The sequence below is a fragment of the Lotus japonicus genome, chromosome 4 (genome assembly GCF_012489685.1).
Source record: "Lotus japonicus ecotype B-129 chromosome 4, LjGifu_v1.2".
NCBI lineage: Eukaryota > Viridiplantae > Streptophyta > Magnoliopsida > Fabales > Fabaceae > Lotus > Lotus japonicus.
This window is the reverse complement of record NC_080044.1, coordinates 45,049,248-45,069,257: the sequence shown is the minus strand read 5'-3', so window position 1 is coordinate 45,069,257 and position 20,010 is coordinate 45,049,248. Positions and strand designations below refer to the sequence as shown.

The 20,010-nt window shown below is 34.5% G+C and overlaps 1 protein-coding gene and 1 long non-coding RNA gene across 3 annotated transcripts; one reads left to right on the top strand and one right to left on the bottom strand.

Annotated features, from left to right (window-relative positions):
- Positions 1 to 1,852: 1,852 nt before the first annotated feature.
- On the bottom strand, positions 1,853 to 4,370 carry LOC130712799 (uncharacterized). Its single transcript, XM_057562612.1, has 4 exons — positions 4,360 to 4,370; positions 3,609 to 3,694; positions 1,911 to 2,579; positions 1,853 to 1,866 (listed from the first exon to the last, which is right to left on the bottom strand). Exons 1-4 carry the CDS (start codon positions 4,368 to 4,370, stop codon positions 1,853 to 1,855), a joined length of 780 nt encoding a protein of 259 aa, XP_057418595.1.
- Positions 4,371 to 14,820: 10,450 nt separating this feature from the next.
- Positions 14,821 to 17,252, top strand: LOC130715538 (uncharacterized). Of its 2 annotated transcripts, XR_009011688.1 has the most exons (5): positions 14,821 to 15,071; positions 15,184 to 15,485; positions 15,588 to 15,703; positions 15,802 to 15,855; positions 16,165 to 17,252. It is a non-coding gene; the product is annotated as an uncharacterized LOC130715538 (long non-coding RNA). The 2 variants fall into 2 exon arrangements; XR_009011687.1 differs by having other exon boundaries at positions 14,821 to 15,485.
- Positions 17,253 to 20,010: the final 2,758 nt, after the last annotated feature.

Sequence of the window (20,010 nt, the reverse complement as noted above, 5' to 3'; positions counted from 1 at the left end):
ATTTCAACTCTTCTTTCATAGCATTGAACCACTTTTCAGAATTGCTACATTCCATGCTTGTTTGAACGAGACTGGATCCTCATCAATGCTCAAGTCACATGCATTCTCAAGTGAATAAATCACATAGTCATTTGAAATAGCTGATCTCTTAGGTCTTTCAGACCTTCTTAATGCTATTTCTTGTGCCTCTTCTTCCACTTGTTCATTTGTGACTTGTACATTGTCAGCTGGTTCATTACTTTCATGTTCATTTTGTGGATTTGGAACATTAATTTGTTGTTTCCTTGTGTTATGTGACTGTGATACAAGAGGAACAACAATATGAGGGGAAACATCAATTGAATTATCTTGAGTTTCTCGAATATCCACCTTTCGTGATTCATCACTCCCACTGAACTGACCATTCTCAATGAACCGAGCATTACCAGACTCTACAATTCTCGTACTATGGTTAGGACAATAGAATATGTACCCTTTTGACTTTTCAGGATAGCCAATGAAGTAACCGCTAATGGTTCTTTCATCAAGCTTCTTTTCATGGGGATTGTATAACCTTACTTCTGCTTGACAACCCCAAACATGCAAATGCCTTAAACTAGGTTTCCTTCCTGTCCACAGTTCATAAGGAGTCTTAGGAACCGCTTTACTAGGAACCCTATTAAGCAGATATGTGGCTGTCTTTAATGCATGCATCCATAATGAAAAAGGTACATTACTATTACTTAACATACTTCTAACCATATCCATAAGAGTACGATTTCGCCTTTCTGCTACACCATTTTGTTGTGGTGTACCGGGCAATGTATATTGTGCACATATGCCCCGACTTTCAAGAAGCTTTGCAAAAGGACCTGGACATTGTCCACTTTCATTGAATTTACCATAAAATTCACCTCCTCTATCAGATCTCACAACTTTCACTTTTCTATCTAGCTGTCTTTCCACCTCATTAATGAATATCTCAAGGACATTCACTGATTGAGACTTTTCATGCAGCAGATACATATAACAATAACGTGAGAAGTCATCAATAAAGAGAATGAAATATTTTTCTCCACCCCAAGATGGAACATCAAAAGGACCACAGATATCAGTGTGTATCAACTCAAGGAGTTGACTACTTCTTGTAGCCGGGTTCTTTGATATATGTTTGGTTTGCTTGCCTTTAATGCAATCCACACATATATCCAAGTCAGCAAAATCCAATTGAGGCAATATTTCACTTTTCATTAACCTCATCATCCTTTCTTTGGATATGTGACCTAATCTTTTATGCCAAAAGAAAGCAGAGCATTCATTACGTGCAGTACATTTAACACTACTATTGTGCTCAACATTAAACAGGGATTCAACAAAATTAACATCAAGATTGAAACGGTATAAACCATCCAACAAAGTACCAGAACCATAATAGTACGCAAGTTTATACAAAGAAAAACCACCATGTCCAATCTTAAAATCAAAACCTAAGCGATCCAACTTTCCTACTGAAACAAGATTTCTAGCACATCCAGGAACATATAGACACTTTTCTAGATCTAACTGATGACCAGTGTCCAAGATCAATCTGTAAGTCCCAATTCCTTCAATTCGTGCTTTCATCCTGTTTCCCATGTACAGAAACTTTTCAGTTCCTCTTATGGGCTGGATCGAAAGGAATCCCTGCATAATATGTGACACATGAGTAGTTGCACCAGAATCCAACCACCAGGTATTGTTAGGTACTTCAATAAGGTTTGATTCGAAACTAATTGAAACATAAAATGTACCTTTCTTTTCGAACCAAGCCTTTCTTTTCGGACAATCTTTCTTGAAGTGTCCAGCCTTCTTACAGAAGTAGCACACATGCTCCTTATGGATTCGGCCCTCTTTAACCTTTAAGGCTTTGTCCTTCTTCTGTTCCTTTTTACCTGGTTTAGCCTTGCTGCTACTAGCTCCATCATGAGTCGTGAGATGAATGGAGTGGTCTTTCTCTTTCTTTAATCTCCCTTCCTCCTGAATCAACGTGGCCTTAATTTCCTGAAAGTTCCATTTTTCCTTAATGGTGTTGTAGTTCACCTGGAACTGGCCAAACTCAGAAGGAAGTGAGTTAATAATAAACTGCACGAGAAAAGACTCACTTACATCCATACCCATGGACTTCAGCTTTGCTGCCAGATTTGCCATGCTAGTCACATGATCATGAATGGGTTGAGACCAATCAAACCTTTTGGTCGTCAACTCACTCATTAGAGTTCCCACAATGGACTTGTCAGTTATGTCTGATTGTGAGTACTCCTTAACTTTTGCCATAAATTCCCTTGCATTGTCTGTTTTGGGCATGGATGGCTTAACATTTTCAGCCATTGTCATTCTCATCAAGTTCAAACACAGCCTGTTAGACCTTACCCAAGCCTCATAATAAGACTTGTCATCATCTGTACTGGTCTCAGTAATGGCTGCAGGCTTTTCGTCTGTAACTATTGCTAGGTCTAAATCCATATAACCCAGTTGAAACTGAATCTGTTCCGACCAATCAGCATAGTTAAGACCATTGAACTTGATCACACCAGTGACCCCAGCAGACAAAGAAGTCATAGCTGCAAAACATTGATAAGCTTACACATTAATGCTTTGAGTAACTTAAATGGATTCAAACAAATAACTTTACCTATGCATTTAAGCTCATCTTTGGATGTAACTTAAATTCATAACTTCAAACAATAATGATGCTATTAAAACTACTTTAATAGACAAATAATTAACATGTTTATAAATCTTTAGGTATATAAACACATATTTCAAGTATGTCAATTCTTTCTTTAATGCCATACATTATAAGTAATGGTCCACCTTTGGGTGACACAAATATTTCTTATAATGATAAGCCATCATAAGCCCCTTACATCTTTTCATAGCATCAAAACCATGGGCTGTAAATTGCAACCATACATTATGAAATTAAATAAACACATTTGATCACTTTGATGATACAAATCCTTCATATATTTAATTTCATAATTTATACCTTACAAGCAATTATCTTTTCTGCAAAATTTGTCTAAATAATGCGGAAGCTATGACTTTCAGAAGGCAAATTTTGCAATGATCCATATACAGTAAAAATTTCTCTCACTAGTCAAAACTTTTAATAGAACCGCATGTCAATATCCCACATAAAAGCCATCGAATGTTACTGTTAACGCATTCATAATATCAATTTCCTTCAATATTATATATGACATTATACCATACATACAGGCCCGTAATGCTTCAATGAATTGTTTAATTTCAATACATATATTGGGTATAGCCATGCATAATTACGAGAACAAAAACTTTCTGCCATTGAAAAAACAGTTTAGGCCAGATACAATCAATTGGCACAAGGCGGCGGAAGCAAAATACTATAATTGAACCCATAATTTTTTTTTTTGAATTCTAAAATTAGGGTTCATAAAAATTGGAGAAACACCTTTCATGGAGAATCATACAATTTTCAACTAAGGCTCTGATACCAATTGTAAGCAAATTTTATCTACTCTAGGGTTTTCAACTTACAGAAAACCTAAGCCAGGATCTTTAATTCATATGATTCTCACTAACTTTAAAGGGAGGAGATAACTAACCTTGATTCATGCCAGAATCCATGAAGAAATCCTTAAGCTCTCTGAATCCTTTTCTCTCCTCTTTGCCTTCCACTTTCAGTCCTTCACTGATGGATGAGAAGAGAAGCAGAATACGTTACTTTGAGAACTGCTCAGTAAACCCTTTATTGTAGGTTGGTTATTGTAACCACCCACTATCTTTTAATTTTCTGAAGGAAGAGGAGAGGGAATTCAAAATTGAATTTTGAAACTCCCAACTAACTTTAATTGCTTTAATATCCTAATGACCATCACATTGAGGATCTTTTCATAAAATTAGTTCTATAAGTTACATGGGCCACATTAATTATTAAAATAATTTAACACTTTGATTTCTTCTAAATTTAATGGGTTCATGACATTGCAATAGGATCTGTGCATGCCAGTGGTTTCTATCTTGTAGGGAGTTTTGCTTTTGTGTTCTTGGTTGGAGCACCCATAGTACTTTCCTTAATATCAATTTTGCTTTATCTAAAAAAAAACTTCATTAGAGGTTGATGCTAGTGCAAATCCATCTGACTATTAATTTTATAAAATATTAAGCTACATTTATAAAATTTATTGACAATGAAAATATGGTAACAATTAAATCTTATACTTTCTATCAATATATCTTTGCATATGAATAGATTTCCTATGAAAACTGAATGAGGAGCCAGGTGCATATGGTGAGAGACAGAAAAATAGACATAGATTTATTCAAAAAAGAACTTCACAAATGTGATCAGCTTACCTTACTGACATTCTTGATTTTGTCCAGTAGTTTCACGTTCAATCTTCGAAGCATGTTTGTTTCTACAAAATGAGAGGAAAACGGACAATTCCAAATTTAATTAATTTATGTGAAACGTCTTTAAAATATGACTTAAATAAAAAAAAATGAAGGTATTTCAGACAAATCCTACCATTAATGAATGAAATTTTAAACTTTGTGCATATCTTAAATAACATATACTCAAAATATAGGGAGTATAAAAGAAAGTACTTCGTATTCAATTTTAACCTCCATGTGTTGATCTTTCATTCATGAGATGAATTAATAGAACTCAAGTTTATCGCAACAAATAAAACAATAAATTAGAGAAAATAATACTACTTTTCTTACTCGAAAAGCTATGCTTGGATTGATGGAAGATAGCAAAGCGGAACAGAATTAAATACAATGGAATTGAATATAATAAAATAAAAATATCATTCCATTGTCTCGGTTTTTTATGATGGAACGGAACCAAATTACCACACCATTGTTTGGATAATGGACAGAACAGAATGCGTTATAACTTTTTTATTCATATATTACCTTATTTACTATTTATTTATTTATTTATTTTAGTTATGCATGATAATTTAATTTCTTAAATATATTTATCAAATCATATTCCACAACTGATCATGTTCCATTACTTTCTCATATTGCCGACAAAAACCCATCGTGAGATAGCAGCAACCAACAAGTTTTGTTTACTTGTTCAAAAAATGAAACAACAATTGCATTGATATTAATTTCATTTTTCAATAGTTAATTGTGATAGGCTTCCAAAAAATTCAAGTAAGCAACCACAAAAGTTTGTCTTATTGTTGAAATTATAATGGGTATAAAAGATGTGTTTCTCAAGCTCTATTTCATCATATACATCATTGCTACAATCATTACTACAGTATCTACAAAGTCGAACTTGAATATATGATTATACATTCTCTTTGAACACCAATTGTTTGCCATATAACAATTTTTTTTCCGCAAAAAGGTGCAGTTGCAGGAAGAAAAAAACAACAATTAAAAGTGTAGAACAAGGAACAACGTAATAGAAGGGTTAGAATTGTTAGGTAGTAATTTTTAAAAGGAGTGAAATTATGATTCCATCTCATTACCCCTAAATTGGGGGAAGGAAAATGATGGTAACTAATGAAATTAGATGGTACACATCTCACTCTTTCTCATTCCATCCCACCCTTCATTAACATATGCAATGGAATATAAAAATTCAGTACACCATGAAAAAGGTTAAATTGAACACATTAATTAAGCTCAAAATTGAAATTATTCCTTGTTTCAGTTACTCACGTCTACTCTACCATTTTTTTTTAGAATCTAAGTAAAGTAAGCGACTTCTAATTATGCATAAAATTAAGTAAACTAAACTGGGTAATGTGTATACCGTGGGCTTTAAAAAAGAAGCAATTGGCTTTTTTTTTCTCGAGTAAGTGACCAAGAAGAGAAGTGTGGATGATTAGGCCCAAATTAAATATTAGACTTCTAGGGTTTAAAGTGCTTCCTCCCACACTCAGAAGAAAAAAAGATATTGTCCAAAAAAAAAGAAAAAAAAAGATATTATCGGTGCCCTTTCCCTCAATCTTCATCGCCCTCCTTTCTCACTCTCATTCCCTGCTTTTTGTCTGGTTGAGATCGTGCACGCTCTGGAACATAAAAGAGGGGAAAAGAGACAAAGAGGTTGATGGCAGATCGGTGGTGAACGGTGGAGAATCAGAATGCATATCACAGTTAAATCACCAAAAAAAGGAAGCATTACCGTTAACTTGATCAGTGCCTTTCTCTTTTTGCTATCTCCTCTCCTCTATCTTTGAAGCTTCACCACCACCACCACTCAATGTGTGGCTTATGTAGAGAAAATGAAAAAATTGTGTTTTATCGCACAGAAGAAAAAAGCTACACCGAGGACACAATGTGTGGCTTATGTAGAGAAAACTCGCACAGAAGCAAAAGCTACACAGAGGAAGAGGAACAGAAAAAAAAAAATGCTATTTTGGTGTTTGGTTTATGTTGAAACTTGATTAGAAAGTACTACCTTATTCATGCTTTACTTTGATGATCAACGTAGAGAAAACTCCTCAGAAGCAAGCTACACAGAGGGAGAGGTTGAACAGACAAATAATGCTATTTTGGTGTTTGGTTTATTTTGAAACTTGATTTGAAAGTACTACCTTATTGATGCTTTACTTTGGTGATTAATTATCCGTGAGTTGTTGTTAATTTCTACTCATATTGTGTATCATTCATTTATTTTTATTTCCAATGTTTTTGTCCTTGTGCTAAAAGTTGTAATTTTGATGTCAAGTGCTAAAAGTTGTAATTTTGTTTTGTTAAGGTAGACCTTCTTTATGACTTTTTTTTTTCATTATGAAATTCTAAAGGCGTGACGACATATTTTTTTAGGAAAAGTTCAGCTTCATTAGATAATAGTAGAGAATACATCCGCTAAAATCGCAGAATTAATTTTTGTTGGAAAATTATCCCACACTACTGGTCAAGGAATTATAGGAACTGTCGGATAGAAATGGCATGTCGAGTTGGTTTGAATTGGACGCGACGGAAGTGCAGTGGCCGATTGGCTTGCAAATCGAGCAATCTACTTCAATTCCTTAGGGGCTGTGTTTGTGGATATACCTCCTCTTGAGCTAGAAGTCTTCATCTTGAAAGACTCTCTATCTGTAACTTAGTCTCCTTTATTTTGTATGTAATTTTCCGAAATACCAAAAAAAAAAAAAAAAAGCAATGGCGGATTTTCATCAAAAAGTTTGGAGGGTCAAATGAGCAAACTTGATTTTTAACACAGCGCATGAAACATTGATGAAAAAATGTGGTCTAAGCATACAAACAATTTTTAGCTTTTTTTCTTTTTCTTTTCAAACAACTCCTTATACCCCTCAGCAAAATGGGGTTAGTGAAAGAAAGAATCGAACAATAATGGACTTGACATGGAATCAGAGCCTCTATGGCCGAGAGGTCTAAAGTTCGATCCTTGCTCCCCTTACTTTCTAATTAAAAAGTGGAATTTAATTAAGCACATGGTAGGCGAGCCTGTGCATTTATCCACGTGTTAGAATATAATATAAAACCATTTATGTGGCCATTAACCAACAACTTAAACTTTTGGGATTAAGTGGTTACTTGACATGAGTTTTGTTGTTTTAGAAATTCAATAGATTTTATCATATTTTTTCATTTTTTCAGTCATTTAATAAACCTTTTATCTTGACCAACCATCATTCTTCTGCATTTTTCAAAAACTAGAGAAAAATAAATAATATAAGTGAGTATAAGTAAGAGTATTTTAATCAAGTTTTATTACTATTTCATGAGAATCTGTAAGGAATTATAAAAAAATGAAAATTTAGAAATATAATAAAAAATTTATAAATATAATATATTACTATATATGTTTGATGTAGGGAATTTTCAAACAATGTATAAACTTTAATACTAATTTCCGACTCACGCGTAGAATCAGTGTAAGCGTGACAGGAGTTTGATATTTGAGAAAGATTAATGAAGAAGAAAGTTCAGGAATTGCTTGAGGAATGTTGCGTAGTCGTTTTCGGAGTTAGTGCGAGTCGTCTGCACACTTGCCTTATGGCGAGCGTGTCCAGAATAGGCTAATTCGCCTTTAGAGTAACGTTTTAAGTGAGATTTTGAACTCTTGGAAAATTTAAAGATTCTCTTTATTTTTCCATCGACCAGCGTTTCATTTCGGAACTCTGGACTGTACGCACGATAGTATTTACTTTTCGGAAGTTCGATGACGCTAATTTCTTTGCTTCGAAACCCTAGTTTTGAGCGATGGATGAAGATTTTTTCTATTCGGGACCTCTAACGAAGATTACGTTCGCGTTGCCAGATTTGTTTCGGCATTTCCAATCTTTCTTCAGTAGGAAGTTTTGTCGTTTGAGCATTACAGCAAAAAGTAGTTTTTCGGGACAGATTAACTTACACCGCTTTTGGGATTTTGGATATCGTTTTTCCCAAATCATAGATATTTGCTTTGAGTTCTGGAATTTTGACGCCAGAATCTCTCTTAGAATTCTTCGGTGAACGTGCTGCAAAAATCGGAATCGCGAAATTTTCATTTTCCCGCGATTTCACCCGCCTATAAATAGCTCGAAAAAGCAAAAATCTTGCCATTTCACTCTCTTGGGGCCGCGAGTTTGAGGAGCTTGGGGGGAGAAGAGATTTTCGCGAAAACTTGACCAATCTTCGTGCAGTTCGTCCATACTTCTAGGTATTGAGGTAACTAGCATGAATCCTACCTCTGATTACTGTTTCTGCTGAGTTTCTGAAGTCGTTTCTGTGCTCACAGTTTTGAGCTTTTTCTAAAATTGTCCGATTTCTTTGATTTCTTGGTTGGGGTTTGTTCCCTAGGTTCCCAAGAGCCTAAAACCTCTGTCAGTAAACGCTGATTGTGATCCAATTGATAAGGATCGAAAAACTGATTCAAAATCCTTTTTGTCTCACATTTCGAAACTTTATTGTCGAAAAGCTGTAATCTGACTTCGTGCCTTTAGGATTTGTTGTCACGGATGTCATGAGGATCGTTGCTGTCAAATTTGTTTTCAGAACTGATAACTTTGAAGTTTTGAGCCTTTATTTTGGACCAAAATGCCCCTAGATAGCCGTATTTCGACCCGATTGTCCGAAAATTGTTCTGACAGTTTCTTTGCCTTAGTTTTACCCTAAAACTACCTTGTAAACAGATTTGATCGAAGAAAAAGAGCCGAAGCCATTCTTCCTTTGAGGCCGTGGGTTATTCCTTTAGGGGGGAGTTTTTCGTTTTCGAAAACTTGTCTTTTCGTACCCGATTGTCGTATTCTGAAGCTTTAATGCTTTGTCTATCGTTTATGTATTGTATTGCGATCGAACTAATCGATTTTGTTTGGTTTCTGCTTTGTTTTCTCCGAGGTTCAGTTGAAGGAACTTTGGAATACTCAGAGCAATTGTTTGAGGAAAACTTTGTTTGCGAAGCTGGAACAGCTCGAGGTTAGGGCAACTTACCATATTAGCTATGATTGCATGATAGGTGTCGATAAATTTGACTTATGCTTTACTATGATATTGATTATGATGATGGTTTATTGTTATGAATGTTTTCATAACTTATAATGTTGATGTTGTGATGAATTGGGCGTTTTGACGCAATTTCGGAGTGGAGATTCATTGATCTGGTGATCTTTGATATTTCGGGTTGGATGAACAACCCTAGGCAAGTCCAAATGTGGGGTTTGAGACTTAGCCCTTGTTGGTATTCGTTGGTTCCACTTAGACTTTCCCCAGGAAATGTATTTTGGGTGGTTGATCTTTGAAAACTTAGAACGATAGAGCTTTGAAAACTAGAGACTTTGGGAGACTTAGACTTTGAGAAATAAACTCATAACTTGACTAATTCAATTCGAAACATTTTTACTAAACGAATAATCATAGGAGAACTAAAAGGGAAAATAATTGCGAAAGACGGGGAAAAGTCGACTTTGTTGTGGGTTTGGAGAGTTTTGGAATTGGGAAAGCCACTAAGGTGAGCTATGGTGATGATTGAAGTCACCGAGTACCCTACGTACTCTTGTTGTGGGGTTGTGTTGTATGGACCGACACTAATCCCTTGGGTTCTCTTGTTGTTGGAGCGGTGTTGTATTGACCGACACTTAGCGCTCTTGTTGCTTGGGCTGTGTTGTATTGACCGACACTAGACCCTTGTGTACTCTTGTGGGTGGAGTTGTGTTGTATTGACCGACACTAACTCTTGGGTTTGTTTTGAGTTTGGGTTGTGAGCTAAACACTTTCGTGGTAAGGACGATTCGTTGTTTGGCTAACCATATTGCATCAATCGGGTGAATAACGGGAATGGTTCACCTGTGCATATCATGGTGAATAACGGGAATGGTTCACCTTGCATAAATGATGAATAACGGGAATGGTTCATCATATGGTGAATAACGGGAATGGTTCACCAAGGATGAATAACGGGAATGGTTCATCCAGGATGAATAACGGGAATGGTTCATCCATAGTGAAGAACGGGAATGCTTCACTTGTGGCGAACGGGAACGCGTCACAAATCCGGATCATATTGTGCATTTCACGCATACATTCATTCTGACTGAAATTGTGTGCTGTTTGTTTATTGAAGCAATGTTAGAGCCATAACATGCTAGGATTGTTTATATATGTATATATCAACATATTTCTATACCCCATATCACATGTTGAGTGTATATCTACGTATTTCTGTTAGTTGACCCTAGCGCCTTGGCTTTGTTTGTATGTTTGTGTTTGGGCGGTCGGCCTGCTGCCAGATGTCGATGGCCGACTGGTTCTCGATGGTCTCTCCCTCGGGGGGATCAGATATGAGCTGCTGGATCGGGATGCCCCCACCGCTTGGGTGATCGATGTGGCTGGTCACCGGGCGACGTATAGGGGAAGGGTCATGGAGGACCGGACGGATGAGCGAGGACGCCTGACGGAGAGGAGTGCTACGGCGTATGGAGCTGAGTTTTGACTTGCCGCCCTCAGTTCACTGTGGACCAGGCACTGGTCATGGACCACCTGCACCACCTTCGACTTCACCTTCTGTTGAGGAGGACCCGGCGGAGATCGCGCCTGCTGTTGCTGCTACACCTGTTGCGCCACCTCCTGCTACTGCCATTGCCCCTACCGACGTGGCGTCGTCCTCTAGGCTCGTACAGCCGAGGAGGGAGTCTGTTGTCCCATCTGCCTCACGTCTCTTATCTTTCTCTTCACCGCATGGCTACCGTGTGGACCCCTTGATGAGGGTGGTGGAGGAAGATGTTCTTACAGGAGAGGTGGATGTGGAGACCGGCTCGACTAGGGCGGTGCGCAGGACAGTGAGGAGGGAGGTCATGGATTTGGACACCGAGATGATTACGGTGGATTCCGACTCTGACTCCGAGAGCAGTGGGGAGAGCTACTCGCCGAGCAGCGATGAGGAGGAGGAGGATTGGTGAGCTGAGCTGGGAGGGTAGGTTAGGACTAGCGACATTTTTTTTGTGTAGAGCTCTTATCGTCAGTTTCTTTTTAGGACAGGGTAGGTTCCGATGTGTGGCTTTTTGTGTGGTTCTTTTGAGGAGGATCACAGAGAGTCTGTCGGAGTATAGGGGTCTTTCTTTCAGGCCATTTTTGGGTGCCGACTTTCTCTGGATAACTGTATTCTGATCCTTTTACTCACAGTTCTGGTTTGTATATATTTGCCTGCGGGCGTACTACTTTGGAGTCACTGCGGGTTCGCGTGACGTGGAGTGCAGCTGAGGCTGTACATGTGTATATATTGTATATCGGTTAGTTTAGTTGTTGGGTTTTGTCTTTATTTATTTATCGCTCTTATTTAAAAGAATCAATCGAAAAAAAATTACCTGTTTTCTGCGTAAAATTTATTTTTTGTTACTAAAGTGACACCTGGAAATCGGGGTGTTACAAATACATTCTCGTTCATTTTCTCGTCCATTACAATTTCACATATATTTTATTGTTATCTCTCTTATTTTCTATATGTCACACTTCGTATCATTCACTTCTTTTTTCCTTTTTATAGGTGCAGATAGAAATTAGTAGTGAATCAAATATTAGTGCAATACATACCTATTGGTAGTATATACTAGCTAGTTTTTTTAAAGAAATGGGACGAAGATAGCCCTCCTTAGTCTCTAAGCGTGTTCGCGGTTTGGTTTTGACCGATTTTAGGTGAAATCAGAAATCGATCCTATTAAAATTTATTTGGTTTGGTTTCAATCGGTTGTTAGCAAAAGAATTTCCAAAACCGAACCGATGATGAACGGTTTGGATCTGTTTGGTTCATCAATTTAATTGTTTTTTGTCAATATGAATTTCACAACTTTAAATATATAAAAATCACATATGATTCACGAGTTAACAATGCATAAAAATGGCAAATCAATAACTCAATAATAGTTTAATTTCACAAATCCATAATTCATAATCCATAATCCACAACGTAATTACTTAATATTACAAAAAAACTTAAAGTAATGTTTAATATTAGTACCATTACAAACTAATAATAGAAAATAATGAGCTGGTTATTTTTACTCCCTCCGTTCCAAAACTATTGTAGTTTTAGTTTTTTCACAAAGTTTAAAAGTTCATTAATTGATGTTATAATATGACTGAAACACTTTTATTTAATATGAGATATATGAAAGAGAGAGAATGAAAATCATTAGCCAACTAATTGGTGAGAATTGTGATTGGTGGAAATAAGAGGTGATACTTAGGAGATACAATATTAAATGAGTGCATGAATGAAAGAGAATGAGATAAAGAGTCTTGGATATGTAAAACAACAATGATTTTGAAACAAAACAAAAAAGCTAAAACTACAATAGTTTTGGAACGAAGATAGTATATTTTTTTGATAAATATACATATATAGATAATTTTTTATAAATATTATCGATTTGGTTCATCGGTTGTAATGATTTTACTTGGGAGTTGCTCAGGTCAAATGGACACCGTCAGAGAAACTGTTTAAAAAGTAGCAACTGTGATGAATTGTAATGGTTTTTTCAAATATTATGCTTAGCAAGAAGGAGAAGTCTTCCAATTAGTAGTTTTTACGCCGAAGACAGAATGTTGACAGAGTGAAAGGACTATACATTCAATTTAGATAGGCTTTAGAAAAACTGTATCCATTGGACCGATTGATTGCTTTATTTTGGGGTTTTTTAACCGTATATTTTATTTTAAAAATTATAATTTTAGGGTATTTTTTTTATTTACCAAACTAGTATAAATCGCCACTGTCAGTGGCGATTTTGTTTTTTTTTTACTTTTTAAAAGAATCGTCAATGCTATTGGCATTTTTGTTTTTATTTTTGTTTTTTAAATAAATCGCAAACCATGTTGGCGTTTTCTTTTCTTTCTTTCTTTTAATTTTTTTTCTTAAAATCGCGAGCACAGTTGGTGTTTTCTTATTTTTTTAATTTCTTGTTCTTAAAATCGCCAACCGTTAGCGTTTTCTTATTTTTCTTTTTATTTATTTTTTCTTATTTTTTCCAAATAAATCGCTAACTGTGCTTCCAACCGGAAATGAAGGAAATGAAAATCAAGTGTTGGAAGAACCTCGAAGGCAACGACCCCAACATGTGCGGAAAAAAATCCATTGCTGCTCGACTCCACAATAAAAATTAATTTTTCCTTGAACTAAATTATGTAATGCATATGTTTATCCTTAAATATCGGTTCAAATATTTATGATCAAAGTGTTGCAAAAGTGAGTAATGTCACAAAATTGTGTGTGAGTATCAATTAATTAAATACCATTTTAATTACTATTTTAAAATAATTAAAAAAACAAAAAGTAGAAAAAGCCAACTGTGTTGGCGATTTTAAGAAAAAAAAAAATAATAAGAAAACGCCAACTCTGCTGGCGATTTTAAGAAAAAAAAATTTAAAAAAAAAGAAAAGAAAAGAAAACGCCAACATGGTTGGCGATTTATTTAAAAAACGAAAAAACAAAAACAAAAACGCCAATAGCATTGGCGATTCTTTTAAAAAGTAAAAAAAAAAAAAAATAGAATCTCCACTGACAGTGGCGATTTATACTAGTTTGGTAAATAAATAAAAAAGTACCCCAACTCTCGGGTACTTGAAAATATGCATCGAGTATGTACTGGAATAATTTTTAAATAAAAAATATTAGTTAATTTTTTATTTTTAGATACTTTTTGGGTAGTTCTTAGAGCATCTTCAATGCAAGGTTCTTATTTCTTTCTGAGCTAAGAACTAAGAACGGAGTTCTTAACCATTGGAGGCAGTTGACATGAAGTTTTTAGTTCTTAAAAATAAAAACTGATTTTTATGTAAGGAGTTTTACTTTTGAGTTCTTAGCATAAAAAATTAATTTTTTTCTCTCATTCATTAACTAATATTTAATTTTTTAAATATTAGGAAAAAAATATTGAATTTACATTTAAGTTTAAATCTAAATTATATGAAAATAAAAAATATTAATATAATGCTATTGTGGGACCAAATGAATAGTGGTAAGAACTAAGAATTAAGAACTCATAGTTGAAGCAAAATGTGCATAAAGTTGCTTAAACACATATGGATTACGGGTAGAACTAAAAACTAAAAATCTAGCATTGGAGATGCTCTTACATACATATTAACCAAAACTAATTTTTTAATAAGTTTTTGTTCATATATATATATATATATATAACTTTCTTATCTATCTATCAATCAATCTATCTATCTATCTATAAAGGAAGAGTTTGTGCAGCCTTGGGGCAAACCTGTCATTTAACAATTAATTTGAAAAATTATGAAGCTTGACCATGGTTATTTTAGTAAAAGTGTCTTTTATTTCCCTTGAATTGAATCTTAGCCATTGATTCACAGATATTTAGCTTTCTAATTGCGTTGGACTTTTGCTCTTCCATTTCATCTGTAACGAATGAGGGTCCTTTCACCTTTCTCACTTTCTTCTTCCGTTACCTTTTTCGCCCCTTTCTTCTTCTCTGAAAAAACACCTTTAAACCCCACAGCCACAGGGTGGGTTCTCTTTCATTACCGCTCCCAACTAGAACGCGTAGGTAGCAATTGAAACGAAGTCTGTCTTCTTCATACTCTCATCACTGCTCAGCAAATGTTTTTCGTAATTTTGTTGCTTCCGGCGAGTGCGATTTTGCTCTTCTTTGGTTTTCTCTTTCTTTCGTTTGCTACATCGTCCCTTTTCTGATCATGTTTGTTGCTTGCTTTCACATTCGCCCCTTGATTCCTTCCGTTCAGATTAACAACAAAGACATTTCATTCCACCCCCTTCCCAGATAGAGAATTAACATGGTTGTCAAAGGCGTCATCATGGTGTTTGAGAACCTCCACGAAGATTGCATCGCAGAGGAATAGATATCGAGGGAGACGAGGATAACCATCGTCATCAATTATTGGTGGCCAGGCCAGTGTATGTCTTAATGCATGTATGTTGATATCGATGATGATGAATTGAGGGTCGCGACACTTCTGGATAATTTGATTCAATTTTTATATGTCTTCTGCAATACTTTATCATTCAGAGTTGTTATATAACATCGGTAAGAATCCTTCACTCTCCACCTTATGCAGAATTTGTCTTTCGTTTTGATTTCTATTCTAAATTCAGAGTGATAGATTTAACCCCTGTTTGTTCTTCACAGGTACGTCAGTGTCCCTTTCTCTCACGCTTTACTGAGGCGTTTCTGCGAACTATTATTGCTCAGAATCTGCCGCGATCCCCTTCTGGATTTTCACACGTTCTACAGATAATTTTTATGTACTAATTATTTTGATTTCATTATTTGGATTTTCCCTTCTATTTGTTATTCAATTTTTTGTTCTAAACCCCTGAAATTTCAACTTTTGAACGTGTAGCGTATGATCCAATTTGTCTCAATCAAATATGAACCTGAGCGCATCATTGAAAAGGTTGTCATTGTTTGGACCTTTCACTTTCTCTCTTGGTTTTCATTATTTGGATTTCCACCTTCTTTTTGTTCTTCATGTATTTTTTTACCATGCTTGACATTGCAACCTTACAACCAATTGTTTCATCTGATTCTTAATCTGAAAAAAATCTATTTCTTTGATAAGATTAGTTTCCAATATTTTGTCATTGTCAATTTTTCGTTGCTTAGCCAACTGAACCTCAAGTTGGGATACACCACCCCAGCTAAACAATTTTTTACATTGTTCTAATTTCATTGATAACTCGAGCACAATAATTTTTTGCTACAGGTTGTTGGATGTTGCCTGGAACATGCAACCACAGTGGCCAAAACCTTCTATATGTCAGATTGCTTAGTTGTTGAGATAAAGGAATCAGAGTCTGTACCTGATGGTACCGTAATCTTTTTGTATGCTGATACATCCCCTCCAATTTGAGTGTCATTTGTAGTGCTATGCAATGGGGGCTTGATCGGGCCAACAGGAAGCAGCAGGGTATGTTGATGGTGGTAAAGATCAAGTTAATGACAATGGTGGGGTTGGTTCAGATGATGAACCTGATTGGATGAGAGATTTCGTTGTTGAAAAAGATCCGCATTTGACGGAAAAGATAGGTAATAAGAAGGAAAAGTTTGGGAAACCTGATAGTAAACACAAAATTAAGAATGGAAGTCGTAAGGGTTGTAAGGACTGGGCATTGTAAAAAAATAGCTCTTGAGTGGAAAAAAAGCTTCCAATAAATATGATATCAGAGATGACACTTAAATAATGCTAATATTTAAGTCTTTAGTGATGACACTTTGAAAGGGTAGATTTTGGTAGAGTATTTGGAACTATGATATCAGAGATGAGCTCATGTCCCCTGCAAAATTTTATGCTTATCCAGGTCTTTTGCTGATGGGTTTCCAAATTTATTTACAAATAATGCAGAAGAGTTGTGTGGTCAACATGCTCCATTTTTTGGCATCACTCAGCTCCCCAGCCAAGGCTTTGAACAATTTTCTGTCATATAAGCACTCCCTCGCCTATTTGTTGCTTCCTTCACATTGGTTTTGCCTTTCTTCCCAACTAGATCATTTGGGCCATCGGAAGAAGGAGATGTGACATATGCCTTCAGCTTTGCAAGGATGCTGTCAAATATTCTCAACATCATTTATATGACAGCTAGATGACTTTATATGCACTAGAGAGAATATGAGAAATATTGATGTCAAATAATTAAGAGAAAATAAAACTATCATTAATGAGCCTTTCAAGGTTTACTCATTATCCATAATAATCATATTCAGTTTCTAAAACCTCTTCATTTTCTTAGTTTCAAAACTAACTGCAACATGATTGCATTTGAACTGTTATTGTACTTACAAATTCCTACTTCACTTTTTGCCTCAGGTCTATAACTCATAATTTCTTTACTCAATTATTAGATGGTGTGTTGAACTGTCCTATACTTGGTTATTGGCATCTTGATTTTGTTGTTATTTCCATTTTGTTATGTCTTAGAACTTATGTAACTAACATGGATGAAATCTTCCCTTTCTTTCAATTCTAAGAAGTAAGTATATTGCACCTATACTATTCACGACTGAAGTGAGAAAATTGTATTTCAAAATTTGCTTCTGAGAAATGTCTTATGACAAAAGTTCAAAGCCTGTTTGGTTTAAGAATTTAGATTCCACTGAATACATGTTTGTACTATGCGTTATGTACAAGTTCAAGACCTGATTTGGCATTCTAGGTGCCTTGGTATCCTATTGACATGAATTTACTTTAGTGTTAATCTGACCTTGGCTAGGTAAATTCACTTTGTTGATGAGAAGAAAAGTCCCTCTTGATTAGCTTTTGTGTTTAAGAATTATATTTTTTCACTTAAGCCTTTCCTCTAATCTGACTTTTCACACCTTATACTTCATGCACTTTATTACATCGATTGAGTTACACTGATTAAGTTTGTAAATTAATTAAACTGTGTAGTGTTGCAACTAAATTAAATATGTTCATCTCTCAAGTATATCTGGACTTTCAATTAGCAGTGTGTATTAATTATACTTTTTTTTGGTGGTGCTATTGATTCTAGCAGAGTTTAATGGTCTATTGCCTGTATGCAACTCTACTCGCATACAAAATAAAAAGTATATAAAGAAATCAAGAACTTTTGAAGATGTCGATGTTGTCATACTTGCAGGTTATTGGAATCAATTGGTTCTCTCAATCTTTGCTACCACCCATTGTATGTATGGGGCTTAAAAGTTTGTGACAAAAGGTTTGTATATTTTTTAGGTCAACCACTATACTAGCCACTGAGCCAACAACAGAAACAACTGATACTACAAGACATACAACACTTATAATTTGCAGATTGATCCATCTCCTACTCCATTTTGGGATCTTCTTTTGTGTGATATACATCTCCACCGGGAAATAAACTGTTAAAGGCCAAAACCCCAATGCTCCAAGCAACCCCAAAACATCATTGACGAATGGAATCAACATTGCTATAAAAGTGGCTAAGATAACAAACAGGGTTCTCCAAATCAATCTAAATAAATTTAGATTATAAAGAGCAAAACCAGGTAATGGAATTTTGTATTGCTGACTTCCTAATAAAAAACATGTAGTAATTTTGAATGTTTAAATAAAAAACATGAAGCGAAAAATGAAGCAATTTTTTTGGTATTACGATATAAACATCTTACAGGGTAGTTGATTTTTGTTAATATACAAGTAATAAACATCTTAATAACCTCAAAAAAATTAAACACTTATGATTATTGTACACATTATCATTTACATGATACTTGATTCTTTTTAAATAAAAAAGAAAAAGATTTTTTTTGGGTTAAAAAAGAAAAAGAACTTAAAAAATATAATCTAAAAATAAAGTAATAAGAAGTGCAAAGTAATCTAAAATTAATCAAAAGTAAAAAAGGGAAATATATAAAAAAAATGTGCAATTTGGATTTATCATAAAATAAATTACAAAAACATTATTTGAAAAAATAAAAACAAGTTTAAGACATTGAACTTTTTTACTTATCATATGTACATGGAGATATCACATTTTGATATTTTTTAGTTATCATATGGGACATGAAGAAGATGTAGAATACTATTGATAATTTATTTACTTAACATATGTAACACGGGGATGTCACATTTTGATATTTTTTTACTTTATTATAGGGCCATAGAGTTGTAACATTGGGGATCAACTTATATTGGGGTTAGTTTTTTTCTTGGGTGGAGATTTTTTAAGAAAGTAATTAACCCACACTTGCATTTTTAACCCTCTGTGTTGTTTGTGAATGAGAGTGTACAACATTGATGTCCAAATTGCTGAATTTTTAACTCTTAAGTCCTCAAATTTGGATGTCCAAAGCTGCTGAATTTTCTTTTGTGTACAATATTGATATAAAAATACTATCAATGGAGCATTTAGGAAAAAAAGTACAAAAGGCAAAAACTAAATAACAACTCAAAAAATAAAAAACAAACATTAAGTAAAAAAACATACAAATCTCTGATTTTATATATCTAAAATAAATTTAGTTCTTTTAATCCACGAAATATAAAAAAAAACACAAAGATTTAGAAAAAACACACAAAAAATAAGAATGAATATCCTTGTGCATCGCACGGGTAAAAGTACTAGTATCACACATAAAATCCTTAATGCTCTTCGCTGTCCTGAATTTGCATCAATCAATTATCTCATATTTTCTTTGTTAGTGTTCACGTACATTGGTTAATGGTGGATAAGTTTTTGTTCCCTTGACCTTTATTTTAATCTATGATATGTTTCTCTTTTCAAAAAAAAATGGTGGATAAGTTATTTAATTTAAGTTTGTTTTTTTTAGTATGCACAAATTTCAATTTCTACAATTTGCTTTGTTAGTTTTGACATGAATGACTTTCAAAAAAAAAAGTTTTGACATTAATGGGTATTTTAGATGAGGTTAATTTTTATACATTGAGGTGTAAAAAGTTTTACACATTTATTTAATCATATCATTCTATTTTCTATTTTAAATATTATTAAATAAAAAATTAATTATGAATTAATAAAATAAAGGGTTGTGTTTAAATAATTGTGTACCCTCAGTGCATAAAAATTATCTTTACAATTTATTGTGAAGA